This window comes from Solea solea, chromosome 18 (genome assembly GCF_958295425.1).
Source record: "Solea solea chromosome 18, fSolSol10.1, whole genome shotgun sequence".
Classification (NCBI taxonomy): Eukaryota; Metazoa; Chordata; class Actinopteri; order Pleuronectiformes; family Soleidae; genus Solea; species Solea solea.
Genome location: NC_081151.1, coordinates 641,865 through 655,484, shown reverse-complemented (window position 1 = coordinate 655,484; position 13,620 = coordinate 641,865). Strand labels below are relative to the sequence as shown.

The 13,620-nt window shown below is 39.9% G+C and overlaps 1 protein-coding gene across 2 annotated transcripts in view; it reads left to right on the top strand.

The window, feature by feature from the left end:
• sntg2 (syntrophin, gamma 2) overlaps window positions 1-13,620 on the top strand; it is a 66,158-nt gene that overhangs the window by 15,445 nt on the left and 37,093 nt on the right. For both annotated transcript variants that reach the window (XM_058614485.1, XM_058614484.1), the window contains 7 exons: window positions 7,544-7,681; window positions 7,803-7,859; window positions 8,019-8,076; window positions 9,724-9,767; window positions 10,309-10,350; window positions 11,686-11,773; window positions 13,101-13,189. In XM_058614485.1, coding sequence (XP_058470468.1) covers window positions 7,544-7,681; window positions 7,803-7,859; window positions 8,019-8,076; window positions 9,724-9,767; window positions 10,309-10,350; window positions 11,686-11,773; window positions 13,101-13,189 — 516 coding nt within the window. The remainder of the gene's footprint in view (window positions 1-7,543; window positions 7,682-7,802; window positions 7,860-8,018; window positions 8,077-9,723; window positions 9,768-10,308; window positions 10,351-11,685; window positions 11,774-13,100; window positions 13,190-13,620) is intronic.

Below are 13,620 nucleotides of genomic sequence, written 5' to 3'. Positions count from 1 at the left end.
AAATCTAATTACTAATTAGTTTTACAATCATCTCTTTCATTTGTTACCATTCAGACGTTGTACAGTAGCTCTGTTTTCACAGAGGCTGACTGACACGACATGCCCTGAAGTAAAGACGAGCAGGGAATGATGGAAACAGTGAATTGTCAGGAGAGTGTTGTACAGTATAAGTCAGATGGAGAAGCTTTTTTTTTGATCAAGTAAAAATCAGGAATTGCTGTGACCGTAGTGGTGTGTGTTCTGAGACATGGCGGCACAAAGATACTCTGCTCCCTATTTCAACCATCAAAGGCTTTTAGGGTTTGGCTCGACATGAAGAAATGGGAGTGAAAGTGGAAAGAAAAGAGCTTGGGCTGCAGTGTTGGCACCTTGTTGCATTCACAGCAGAACTGTTTTCTGTGGACTTACGTCACGTATGACACGCGGGGAGCATTACTATATGTATATATATATATATATATATGTACACACACACACACACACACGCACTGTATCATGATATAGACTCAAAATAAGTTGGTGGAGACAAGTGTCAGGGCTGATGTGTGACAGGAGGAGAGCAGCAAAAGTGAAAGGGAAGGTCTACAAGACAGTCGTGAGACCTGCTATGATGTATGACTGAGAGACGGCTGAAGATGCTGTGATTTTCTTTGAGTGATCAGGACGAGATTAGAAATGAACACATTCCTGGGACAGCTCAGGTTCAACGGATTGGAAATAAAGAGTAAAAGGGTCAAGGTTGAGATGGCGAATATGTTCTAACCCATATGAACAGAAGACGAGCACAGAGAAGGTTCATGGATATTGTGAGGGAGGACACGAGGACAGACAGCAGAGAAAAGTGTCCACAAATGAGGACAAAGTATAAGGTGCAGGAAACCCAACAATGTAATGTCCTCATAGGAGGATGCAGGATCTCAGGAGACATTTTGTGTAATTATGGGATAAAATGAACAAAAGGAAATTGCATTATCTCTTTGCTCTGTCAGTCCCAGTTGTTCATCAGATCATATTCAGATCATATTCAGATCATATTCAGATCATATTCAGATCATATTCTGCCATAACTGAGAACCATTCCTTTCTTAGACGAGTCTGTGAAGGTTAGATTTGCATGAATAATTTGTTTTCTCATTTATTGACTTACTGTAAATGACCTTGAACTATGTGTTTGTACAATGCAACGTGGAAAACTGAAGAAATCAATATCATGTTGAAATTCCATGTTTTCTTTATCAGAGAGGCTGAACACTTCATGCATATCAAGTGGCAGTTACTGGTATTTTATTTTATTTCAAAGATAACTATTCTTTCCTCAGCTATGATTGTATTTTCTGTTTTAGATCTAAATAGAATAAATGAGGTTAAGTTATTTTTACCATAAAGGGAGAACATTTTAAGACGTTTAAAGTGTGTGTATGTTATAGCTGTGGAGTGATTCAGCGTACCAGGGAAAATGCATTGAACTTTCAATGTGGTCCTTTGTGATAAAGTTGATTGGAATGACTTTTAACAGCCCTTTGTAGCTAGAGAAGAAAATGCATCCTGGTGCTCATGATCCACTGAGCGTGCAAACACTTTTCCCCGTCCACTTGTGCCTGCCAAGGAAGATCTTAATCTCTGATTCACTACTTTCAACTCAGAAAAGTGGACTTTACTTGTTCCCATCGGTGCTACAGCTGTGATACCTTGGTGCAAACGTCATAGACAGTTGGGATGATATTTGAGACACTTTGCAGCTGCTGTCTGACACAATTTACTGATGCAATTGTTTCAAAAACAGTTTGACGGTTCTCTTAAAACGTGTTTCCTTGTAGCTTCTCGTTGTAGATAAACTCTTGCTTTGGCAGTACAGCACTCGTTATTCTGTTCTCAGCTCAAAGCAAATGGACGGCAGATTTCCAATGAAATCTAGTCGGTGAAAACCAGCACTAGTTTAAAACGTTCATCTACATCATCATCTTTCCAAAGTCCATAGAGAAAATTTTCCCACACCTCCCTCCTGTGCTGTTAGTAGAGTCCATGATTTAGTTTTGGTGCAAGCAGCTGCTGTTTCCACCGTGAATCTGGTGTAAACCTAGTGAAAACCTGGTGAAAACCTGGTGAATACCTGGTGAATACCTGGTGAATACCTGGTGAAAACCTGGTGAATACCTGGTGAATACCTGGTGAATACCTGGTGAAAACCTGGTGAATACCTGGTGAATACCTGGTGAAAACCTGGTGAAAACCTGGTGAAAACCTGGTGAAAACCTGGTGAAAGGTGCTTGTCGTTTACAGTTGTGGTTTCTGTGTGATGCCGTCACTGGCCCTGCATGGTGTCAGGAACCTGCTGTGTTGGTAGATGGTTGAAAAACTTAAAGCTCCTGTGCAGACCTCTCCCTACAGTTTCGGTGCTGCTTTTCAGATGCTTTGGTTCTGTGATTGTTCACTCAGCTTTTTTTTGTTTGTGTGCTCAACAGAAGTAGTTTCATCACATCACAAGCCTATAATTATGTCGACAGCCCAAGAACAATTAAGTGTGCAGTATCTCTTTCAACATCAATTGGAATTCTGTCTCTGCTTTCACCCGATGTCCGAGATCTGAGGTGCGCTCTGTCTCTCATTCAGAACATTCATTCAAGTTCTTATTTAGAAGAACAGAACTACAAACAAAGCCTTTAAATGGCCTTTACATTTGACATGTCTCTTAATTGGTGTCAGCATCACAACGGTGATTTGTTAACACATTTTGTTTTGTTTTGTTTTTGCATTTGACTGAGTTCAGATATAGAACAGTGCAGGTATCAGGACATCAGGACCTCAGGCAGGTGGAGAAAGACGCAGAGACGAGAAAGGGACATTTTTAGGCTTCACAGAGATGCGATCAATTTCTGGGCCATTGTACTGGATTGCATTTGGTTTTCTACCCCCACTACACACACACACACACACACACACAGAGAGTTTCATTGTAAACTTTAAAGGGAAAAGAGGACACAATGTGTCCACAGTCAGCACAAAGAAAGTGATTTGCTGTCAAAAAGATTGTTAACGTTTGTGCAGTGACTGTGTGACGTGAATGTTGATGTTTTTGATGCAGTCTGCCTAAAGACAATATGTAACCAGTGTCGGAGGAGATTGTTTTGTACACAGGTTTAATCCCCTCTGTTGTCTTCATTCTTTACAAATGAGACGAGGCTGTGAGATGACATCACAGTGACACAGTCACACATGATCGATCTGCTCATGGCATGAGGCTGATAGATGAGAAGCCCTGAGAGCTGCTACTTCATTGAGGGACATCAGCTCCCACCTCTCACACTATTTCTCACACTGTCGTTTCTTCCTTCACTAAGTGAAAACATGAGAGTTAATCCATGTTCATCAAGCGAATTAAAACATTGACTAATGCTGTAAAATCCAGCAGAAATTCAAGCAGAGAGTTATTATTCATGTTTAGTCTTTGAACAGGGAGTTCCTCTTCAACCTGTTAGCTCAGTATCACTGACACGATGTCAGGTTTCAGAATGTACAATCATTTCCAGCTTTAAACTGTAGTGCATAACAATCATAATCAAACCATTGTCAAATAGGTTCACACCATGTTGATTAAGCCTGTCAGAGGAGTCTCTTTGTGTTTAGATCTTGTGTCACCCAGTGATTTTCCCATGCTGCACACAGGAAGTGATTGGATTTGTTAATGACAGCAACATTGTGTTTAAACAGTGAGACGAAAACTTTTCAGAGGTGAATTTCTATCATGGTTCAGCAGCCTCTTCACCCCACCCGCCCCTGCACTACTGGTGTCTACACACAAACAATCCCTCGGTCAGGTCTGATAGTTTTGCTTGACAGAGCCTGTTTTCAGTCAGTATTTCTGTTCAATGAAGACAAAACAGAGGCTGACACAATAAAACAACAACACATTTACATTCATATCTTTAATTAAAATAGAATATGGAAGAAGGTTTTTTTGTGTAGAGAGTGTGTGTGTGTGTGTGTGTGTGTGTGTGTGTGTGTGTGTGTGTCCAGACACATGGACACTGGTCTAGTGCAGGCGCATGAACACTGTGGTCACACTTGTTCCTTCACCTTTGTTATCTCCAAATTGGTATTGATAACTTCCTGAAGGAGTGGTGTAGGAAATAATAAGCCCCCCATATAAAAAAAACACCCCTATCAGCATTGTGTTTTCATTGCTTGTGTGACAGCCACGGCTGCTTTTGGCAGGGGAGCTTATTATGGTCCAACACCGCCTCAGAGGAAAAGGACCTGCATCCTTATTATTACAACACTGACAAAAATATTAATAACAGCTGGAACTGACAGGGACACAGAAGTCGTCTGTTGCCTCTTCACCGTGTGCATGATGAGAATATCAGACGCTCAGAATATGACACGTCTTGTCTGTTAAAACCCAAATCATTGTTTTCCTTATTTATTGATCTACACTCCAGTCCAGTAGGTGGCAGTAATGCATCTGTAAACTGTTCATCAGGCTAAGAGAATCCACAACCTACAAGAGAAGTCGTAATCTCAATTTTATGATGTTAACTTAGTTATAAAAGTCTAGTGGTCATAAAAACAGGAAGTAGTCACACGATGCACATGCAGAACAGAACAGGAAGTGACAGCCCTGACTCATGGAAGTCTTAAGTGTGGCAGAATTATAATGTCATTTTGAAGAGTGCTTAAATATCGTCCATGTCTTATTCTTACATACGTTGTGATGTTTTTGAATGAACTGGAGTCATTTATTAGAAAATGGAAAATAGAAAAATGGAGTGGACTAAATAATTGGAATATAATCAAATCTTTGTGTCTTTGTCCGTGTGGAAAATACACTAAAAAACTTTTGTGGCCATCGTTTCCAGTGACACAGGTTCATACATACAGTCAGTTTTATTTATACAGCCCAACATCACAAACACACCCCTCTGTCCTTACACCCTCTGTCCTTAGACCCTCTGTCCTTAGAAAAAAGGGTTACAAAACCCTTGTACAGGGGGAAAATGTAAGAAAGCTCTGGAAGAGCCACAGAGGAGGGATCTCTCTCTCTCTCTCGCAGGTGTCACATGTTTAGTTTTGTTTATTTTGCACACAGAAATAGCATCAAATCCAGAAGGAAAAAAAGATATTAAAATGTGCCAGGAGAGGTCAAGAAGCTGCAGATCTCTCCTTCTTTAAGAAAAGAAACAAAGTAAAGAAGGAAACAAAAAGACAAAAGATTAAATATAACATGGAACTAAGAAATAGCAAAAACCAAGAAGAGGAAACAATCAGAAATCTTGTTAAAAAGCTTCAAACCAATCAAACAATTATCAAAATAGTTGACGATTAATTTAGTAATCAATGAAAAATAGTTTCAATAAACTGTTTCACAAATACTTGTGACTATAACGCCTTGTGACTTAATATCGTATTGTGGTGTATTTGGCGACTCCCACCTCTGCCGTGATATCTAAGTGAGAATTGTCCATGTTTTGTTTCATCAAAAGGAAGATTAAAGGTGTCGGCCACACACACACACACACACACACACACACACACACACACACACACACACACACACACACACACTGAGTGAATGTCGTGATTTGCTGAAGTAGAAAGATAAACATTTGGGATATCATAAAAACTTCCAGTCTGCTGCACTCAGTGATGGTGTACGGCAGCGTGCTCCTGCAGGCAGCAGAGGAATCCACAAACAATCCCAGCAAATTGAATGTCATCCAGGATTTTAAATGTTATATCAGAATATTTGAGATGAATCCTTTGACAATCTGCAGAAAGTCTGCAGAGCTGTATGTTTTCTCTTAGCTCAGAGAGCTTTGTTGAGGCGGCAGCTGCACGTCAGCAGATTACAGAATAACTCAGTGGAAACGTTTCAATCACAGACTGTAACGTGTAGAAAACAGAAGCTCACAGAAGAGAGGCAGATTAGTATTGATTTAATATTAATGAAGATGATGTGAACACAAGGCTGTGAGTGGTTCACTTGTATCCTGTACATACTTGTACAATGTCATTTATTAGACGAGAAAACATATATGTTTTAGAAAAGTAAGTATTTTAAACTTAACATTTTTTTTATTTATTTGGCAAATAAAAAAACAGAATTCACCTTTTATACCCAATTTACATTCAACCACTAAAACAAATGAATAACTAACTTAATGTAGAAATAATCATGTGCTTTACTATTTCTTCTTCTGTAAAACATTTAATGCATGACAATAATTCTAAATGTTTAAAGATCATCTAAATACTGGTGTATTAACCATTACAGAAACATGAAACAGGATTTTGATCATCATTACCAGTGCAGCTGTAAACCTTACATTAATAGTTTATGTTCCATTTATTTTGTCCACTCTGCATTTTTCCCTTCAGTTCTGCCGGTGATTGTTTTTCCATCACATGTTCGCTTGCTTTCATGCATTTATGTCGGATCATCCATCAATCTCATCGATTCCTGTGGTCAGGGTTTGATTCAACCTGGGAAAATAATGCAACTCACCACTTTAATACAGAGTCGTCAACTGTTTTTTTTATCTTATCACAGATAAGATTGTGATAAAAGTTCATTTACAAAAAGACCAAAGAAGTGTGAGTCTCGGTTCACTTCAAGTGAACCAAATGCAGGAAGTGGACTACAATGCAGGGCATTGTGGGTAAACACAACAAAAACATACGCGTGAGTAGAGCGATAGCCGGGAGAAATGTCTGAGTCCATTGTTGCAGCGTTTGTGTCGTATGTTCACAGAAAACCAGGATTTGATGCAGCTCCATGTTTCGCTCTTATGTGGCAGAAACAGAAGTTGTCCTGGATTAATCTGTCCTGGATTAATCTGTCCTGGATTAACCTGTCCTGGATTATTGATGACCAAATTGGTATTTTGACCCACATCTATTTACCTCCACATTCACTTCGAGTCCTTGAAGTTTCATTTGCAGAGTTTGTGGTTGTCATCTGTGGAAAAGCGAGGGGTCTTGCTGCTACATAGCATTAGTTAGCTGAGGTTCTGACTTCAGCCCCACTCACCAAGTAAATCAGATTTAATAGTATTAATTAATTTACTGAATTTAGCATCCGGTGCTTTACAAGTATATCCAGGACCTGCTCCATAAATGTTGATTGTTACTTAAAAACCAAAGTGAAGTGGAGAGCAGAGAGTGAAATAAAGAAACTCAGATGTGACTTCATCACGTAAGTTCAGACTTTCTACAGCTGTTTGCAGACGAGAGAGCTGCAGTGTTTACAGGTTTGTGTGTGTGTGTGTGTGTGTGTGTGTGTGTAAGACGAACTGTGACATCACACTCTTAGTATGTCTTTAGTATTACATACACAGTTTTACAGGATGCCTGGACAAATTTCTCTCTCACTTACACAAAGATGAAACAGTGAGTTTCACATTGTCAAGCGAAACCAATGAACCTGCAGCGAGACGAGCACAACGGCCACACAACTGTCACATTGAGGAAAGGCCGATTAAAATGTTCATTGTGTACATAATTGCTCTACTTGGCAAAATGTCAATGCTCTTTTCCATTCCCACAGACAAAATCTGGAATTGCTTTGCTGTACAATGAGCAGACGAACAATACCTATGATGTCTGCCTAAAACTGACCAGGGAGGTATTAACCATACAGAAGCTGGACGTGGTTTGCACGAGTGGAAGTGAATCCCAAGTAAATGTAAGTTGGCCCGAGGGCTCAGGACTTTTCCTTGTGTTTCATGCTGCGTAACAAAAAAAGAAAATCCTTCTTTCAATGTCCTCAAAATCCTTTTGCCAATAAAAACTCCCACTTTCTAAAGCACAGAACTGTTGTACTGCGAAGACAAGCCACTGGTGGTCTGGGCTTAAGCATCAAAGTAAGCACACACACACACACACACACACACACATACACACACACACACACACACACACACGCACACACACACAAACACACACACGCACACACACGTCGTTGATTAAGAAGCCTAAAAAAAACCAAGAGACCCGTTCTCATCTTTGTCTCTGGTTTTCAGGGCGGCGCGGAACACAGCGTACCTGTGGTTATTTCAAAGATTTTCAAGGATCAAGTCGGTAAGGAAGTTTATCTCGCTACCGTGATGTGATGTCATCGAGTTAGAAAAACACAGTATTCATTCATTCATCTGTGAAACAATTAACATTCATGATCAAAGCATTATTATTTCATTCTTTACCTGGTAAATACGCTGGTCTACGCTGGTCTACACTGGTCTACGCTGGTCTACGCTGGTCCACCAGCAGACTTATTTCCTTGTTGAGTCTCAAGGAAGAGCGACATAATAATCTGCAAATATTTCTCTTTTAAACTAAACCAACAGTCAAACCCTGTGCTTTTACTCCTCTCACTACACAAAGAAAACTGTATGTTCGACGTAGGAAGAAAATTCAATTGCAGTATTTTGTGATTTTCTTTTCTTTTCTTTGACAGTTTAAAAGCTCATTTTCTCCCCAGAACCGTCATATTTCCACTATCTTGCTGAAGAGAAACAGATAAATGAAGCAGTTGCCATTTTACCTCCGAAACTATCACAGATACTTTTCATCAGCTTTTTATTCGACCACAGTTTCATTATGTATTTGATCATTAGCAGAGACTTAGAGAGAAGATTAATGGAGCAGTGATCAAACGTCCCATCACAGTTAGATGTGACTCTTATTTATTGTCTGAAGAAATGTATCATTCAATTTTGGTTTAAGGAGTTATAAGTTTAAGGAATAGAAACATTTAATTATAATAATCAGAATACTTGAATTGCAAAGTTGAGACTCAAGATTGTGATGAAAGCAAAAATCCTCCAAGTCTTATCGTTCATGGATATAACAGTTATTTTCACTGTGAGTGTTTTTCTGAAATCTTACTATTTTGACAGGAATCAAGTCACAATTTATCTCCTTACTCATCGTATCACAATATATGAAATAGTCACATATCAAGATATGAACAATATTGCCAGATTCTTGTCATTATTCACCCAAACAATGTTGTTTATCTTTGAGGAGTTTTCAGGATTTGCTAAATGACCATTTTTGACATTTATTCTCAAGAAATGGTGAAGTAAATTCTTTGTTTTGGTTTATTTTGCTGAGTAGATTCTGACTTCACCTCGTCAGTGCACAAATACGGGATTAGTCTCTTTTTTTCAGTCTAATTCTGACAACTAAGTTTTATTTTAAATTTTTTATTTTTAAGTTCAACAATGATTAATAATTGATTTGAAGGTTGGGCATTCAACAATAGATATAATGATAAAAGTGAACACATCAGCATTGTTCAAAGACGATGACAGAAGTATCATTGATGTTGTACTTTATGCATACATATAGTAAAGGTGAGTTTTTATCCTGATCTGATCTCAAACCGTCGCCGTCGTCGTCGTGTGAAGCGTTTCCCTGTGATGTGTCACTTTAATGCTCTCGTCCGTCTTTATGCTTCTTTGTATCAGAGAGAATCGCGTCCTAAAAACCCGCCGGACACCGAGTCCTTTTCTTTGTCTGGTCCCGTGCGGCTGCAAATGAGTTTATATTCAGATTAATTTCATATTTCATGCTCGCCCGTGCTCCTCTGCAGAGATGTAGGCCAGTGAGATTAGTCGGACAGAGACAATGATTGCTATTCCCACCACATTACCGTGTATGAAATGAGCAATTACTGTGTAATGTTTTCATTAACCTCTGACACTTGACCGTTGACACCTGCAGCCGATCAGACGGGGAAGCTGTTCGTGGGAGATGCTGTGCTGCAGGTTTGTACATCACTTTGTGACTTCTTTGCTCTCTCAGCACAGAACAGCGGCAGCGTGTTGCATCCTGTCCTTTGACATGGTGTCATTTCACCGATGGGGAAAGGAAGGCAGTTTTTAACTGAACTGTATGTTTTGGCTGCATTTTGGATCATTTTACGCTTCACGCTTTATCAACTGTTGGCAAATAAAGTTGATCACTTTACTGATGTAAAAGCCTCTCCATAGATCATACATGACAGAAAGACACCCAGAGTGAAAGCATTCTTTGCATTTCTGTTATTTTTAGTTTTCATTTTGCTCATTTTGTGTCTCTTTGAAATCATTGTCACTGTGTTTGTTTTCTGCCTCCTCAGGTTGATTGCCGCTTTTTTCCATGCATTTAATTTATTGTATTTTGCAATGCAAAGGCTGGGTCCAAATCATATTATGGTATGTTTGTGTGTGTGTGTGTGTGAGCTCCATGACTCATGAGCATGACGTGAAACACACCCACATATGTCAGTTGTGTGGACTTACTTGTTGCCCTCTCTGTTTTCTTTAGGTCAATGGTATAAATGTAGAGCATTGTACTCATGAGGAAGTTGTGAGTATTCTTTTAATCAAAGGAAATGCTTTACTCCATCCATCATCCATCCTCCATCCTCCATCCTCCAAGCTTTAACACCAAAGCCCGCAGGTCATCAGCACAGAGGTGCACCTCAACAATCAGGGTTGTCATCTTGGCAGGAGGCTGTTTTTCCCCCTCTTGGTTCACACCGTGACAAACTGAGAAGATTGAAAAGGAGCAGATCGGTGTCAAAAAGTTGCTCCGGAATTGCAGTTGGCAGAATCTTCACACTTGGACTCGAGGTGTTTCTGTGCTTCTGTTTCTCTCTAATTACCTTTTCTCACAAGTGCTGGCACTTGGTGTGTTTGTGAGAACACTCAGTTTTAAGATGAAGACATTCTTTCTGAGGGACAGCAGATGTGGAAAACATGATCAATGTAGTCAAATATTAAATAGACACAGTATAAAAATGAGTAGATGGACCAGGATTAGAAATGAGCATATTCCAGGGGCGGCTCAGGTTGGAGATAAAATAAGAGAGTCAAGGTTGAGATGGTTAGGTCATGTGCAGAAGAGAGAGAGGGATTATATTAGACAAAGGATGTTGAAGATGGAGGAAAAGAGAAGAGAATAGAGAAGGTTCATGAAAGAGGACATGAGGACATACTGTCCTGTACCAACACTGAACCATTCCACTCGATGTAAACACTCATGCTAAAGAGCTTCATGCTGCTCTATTGGACGCTTTAACAGACCAAATCATAAACAGAGTTTAACCCACAACTCTCAAATGTAGCATGACTCTTTAATCAGTCCTTTTATGTCTTATATAAAAAGTTCTTCCATATAAAGTATTCAGCTGCTGCCAGAATATCCCCACACAACAATGAGCACTCTCAACAGCTGTTCACCATCTTCACCTCCAAAGGGTCAAAACACATAATGAGCAGTTTTATTTCCCTTCAAACAGAATCCAGAGCTTTTAGCTTGTTCAGCACTGACAGATGCTCCGCCTACTACACAGCAGATTCATTATATACTTCATTCTGCATTTATTTCATCTTTTCAAACTTTACTTACCTGCCTCTTTGAAACTCTGACTCAAAACTTCTCAAGGTCATATTTGGTGTCACTGTTGGACGTCAGATAATCCAATCGTCATAAGTTGGCGTTGGCAGCTGTCACTTTGCCGCCGCCCTCAGACCATTTCAGTAAAGCCACTTCAGACGGGCTGTAACTCATGATTACATATTCTTCACTCGCCTTCTGTTACATTCTGTCACTTGACACCAGTGTGGCTTGTTTTATTTATGAGATTAAATGTTATCTCGTCGCATCACTCACAATCTCCCTCTCTCCTCTCACTGGCAGGTTCACCTCTTGCGCACTGCGGGAGACGAGGTCACCGTCACCGTTCGCTATCTGCGAGAAGTTCCATCATTTCTTAAACTGCCTCTAGGTAAGAGTCGGGGCATCTTCTCAGTAAACCACATTTCACTGGGCAGTTTTAGCGGTGAAGTCATAAAGTATTTCTAAAGCTATATAAATAAAATGTTCTAACTGATTGCCTTCTCACTTCTCACAAACTATTGAATAGATGAGCATTTACTTCAAAGTCATAAATAAACACACACACACACACACACACCTGCAGCCGCCTGCTCCTGTAAAAATAAATAAATAAAAGATAAAACGAGGCTCACTGAAATCGTTCATGGAGACAGTAAAAGGTGAGGAATGAGGTTTGTAGGTGACAATGTGACAATGTGATAATGTGATGCAGCTCTGAAGCAAAACTCAAGTCAGGAACGTTTGGCAATTTGATGGTTTTAAAGCCGGCGGGACTATTTATTACACTACTCACTCCTGTGGAAGATTATATATATATATACATACATACATACGTGTGTGTGTGTGTGTGTAGATATATAGAAGTAGCTTCAGCTCAAGTGGCAGTCAGACTTGACGTCACCCATAAGAATCTGAAATGGTCTTTTCAAGCCTCACGATTCGTGGCACCATGTTGAAGTTTTGTAAACAGAAGTAAGTGCCATGCTCCATCGTCTGTTTTCCCCTAAATGGAAACAAAATGACAAAATATCACAATCCTGCTGCTCCACGTTAGTGTTACATGTGTAACTTTACAGTCACGTGTAACGCACACACGCACACACACAGGTCTGTGAGCAGAAGATGACTTCAGTCTCCATGGGCAAACACAAAAGACAGTTTTGTACAGTTGACTTCATTATAATGGGTACACAGATGTAGGGGAATTAACTTGTATATAATTAATGCTGATTGAAGTGCATGAATATTGATGAGCTCAGTTGATCAAATCTCAGCCTTGTGTCTCGCGGGCAGCTCAACAGAGAGGCTGGTGTTGTGCTGCAGGCCTCTTGGCCACTGAATTGCATTTCATTGCCTGAGAAAGAAAAGAGTTCAAGTTTTATTCACTCTGTAAGTTTCAGCACACGACGAGCAGTGGAGGCCACGAGCTGTTTGCACTTATCACAGTGTGACTGAATCAGAAAGAAAGTGCTCGTCCTGCCAAACTAATATCATATCAAAGAGGAACATTTGTCTCTTTTGGATTCTGTCCGTGTGCAGCTTATATTCAGGGCAGCAGAATAAAGTCAATAAAACCCAGAGCAATATCAACTGTTTGAGTTTCAGTGAACATTTGGACTTCTTTTCCTTTTGTTTCTGTGAGAGAAGAATCAAATATAGAATGTGGTGTTGGAGCAAATATCAAACAGAGATTCTGCGTCCTCTGTGATTCTCAGGTTCTCCTGGCCTGTCCACCAACCCCAGCAGAGTGTCCTCCCCCCTCTTTGACAGCGGCTTACATTTAAATGGAAATGGAAACAACACGGTAAGAGAGAGACATTTAATATTATACGTTTAATGCTGATTGTTTTGTGCTTGCTTTTATATTAAAGTTCATCAGACCGTGCTCAAAGACACTGGTGGTCTCTTAATTATCACAATATCAAAAGACGCAGCTTGATGATTTAGGGAAGCAGAGTGGGATCATGGGACGTGTTGTCTGGGTCACGTGGGTTTATGAGGAGACTCTGAGTCAGTGACGTCAGTAATAGTAAATGTTCTGTATTTGCTTTACACGACAGCACTTCTGTCATAGTCATTCACACGTTGTCAGCACAGCAACATTAGGTTAAGAATCAAACTCATACCCTTCCAGTTGAACGACGACTCGCTCGTCCACTGAGGTACCGTCTAATGGAAAGCTCCATTGCCTTGATCTCAGCAGAGTTTGTGATTTGCTTTAACAACAAATGAAAC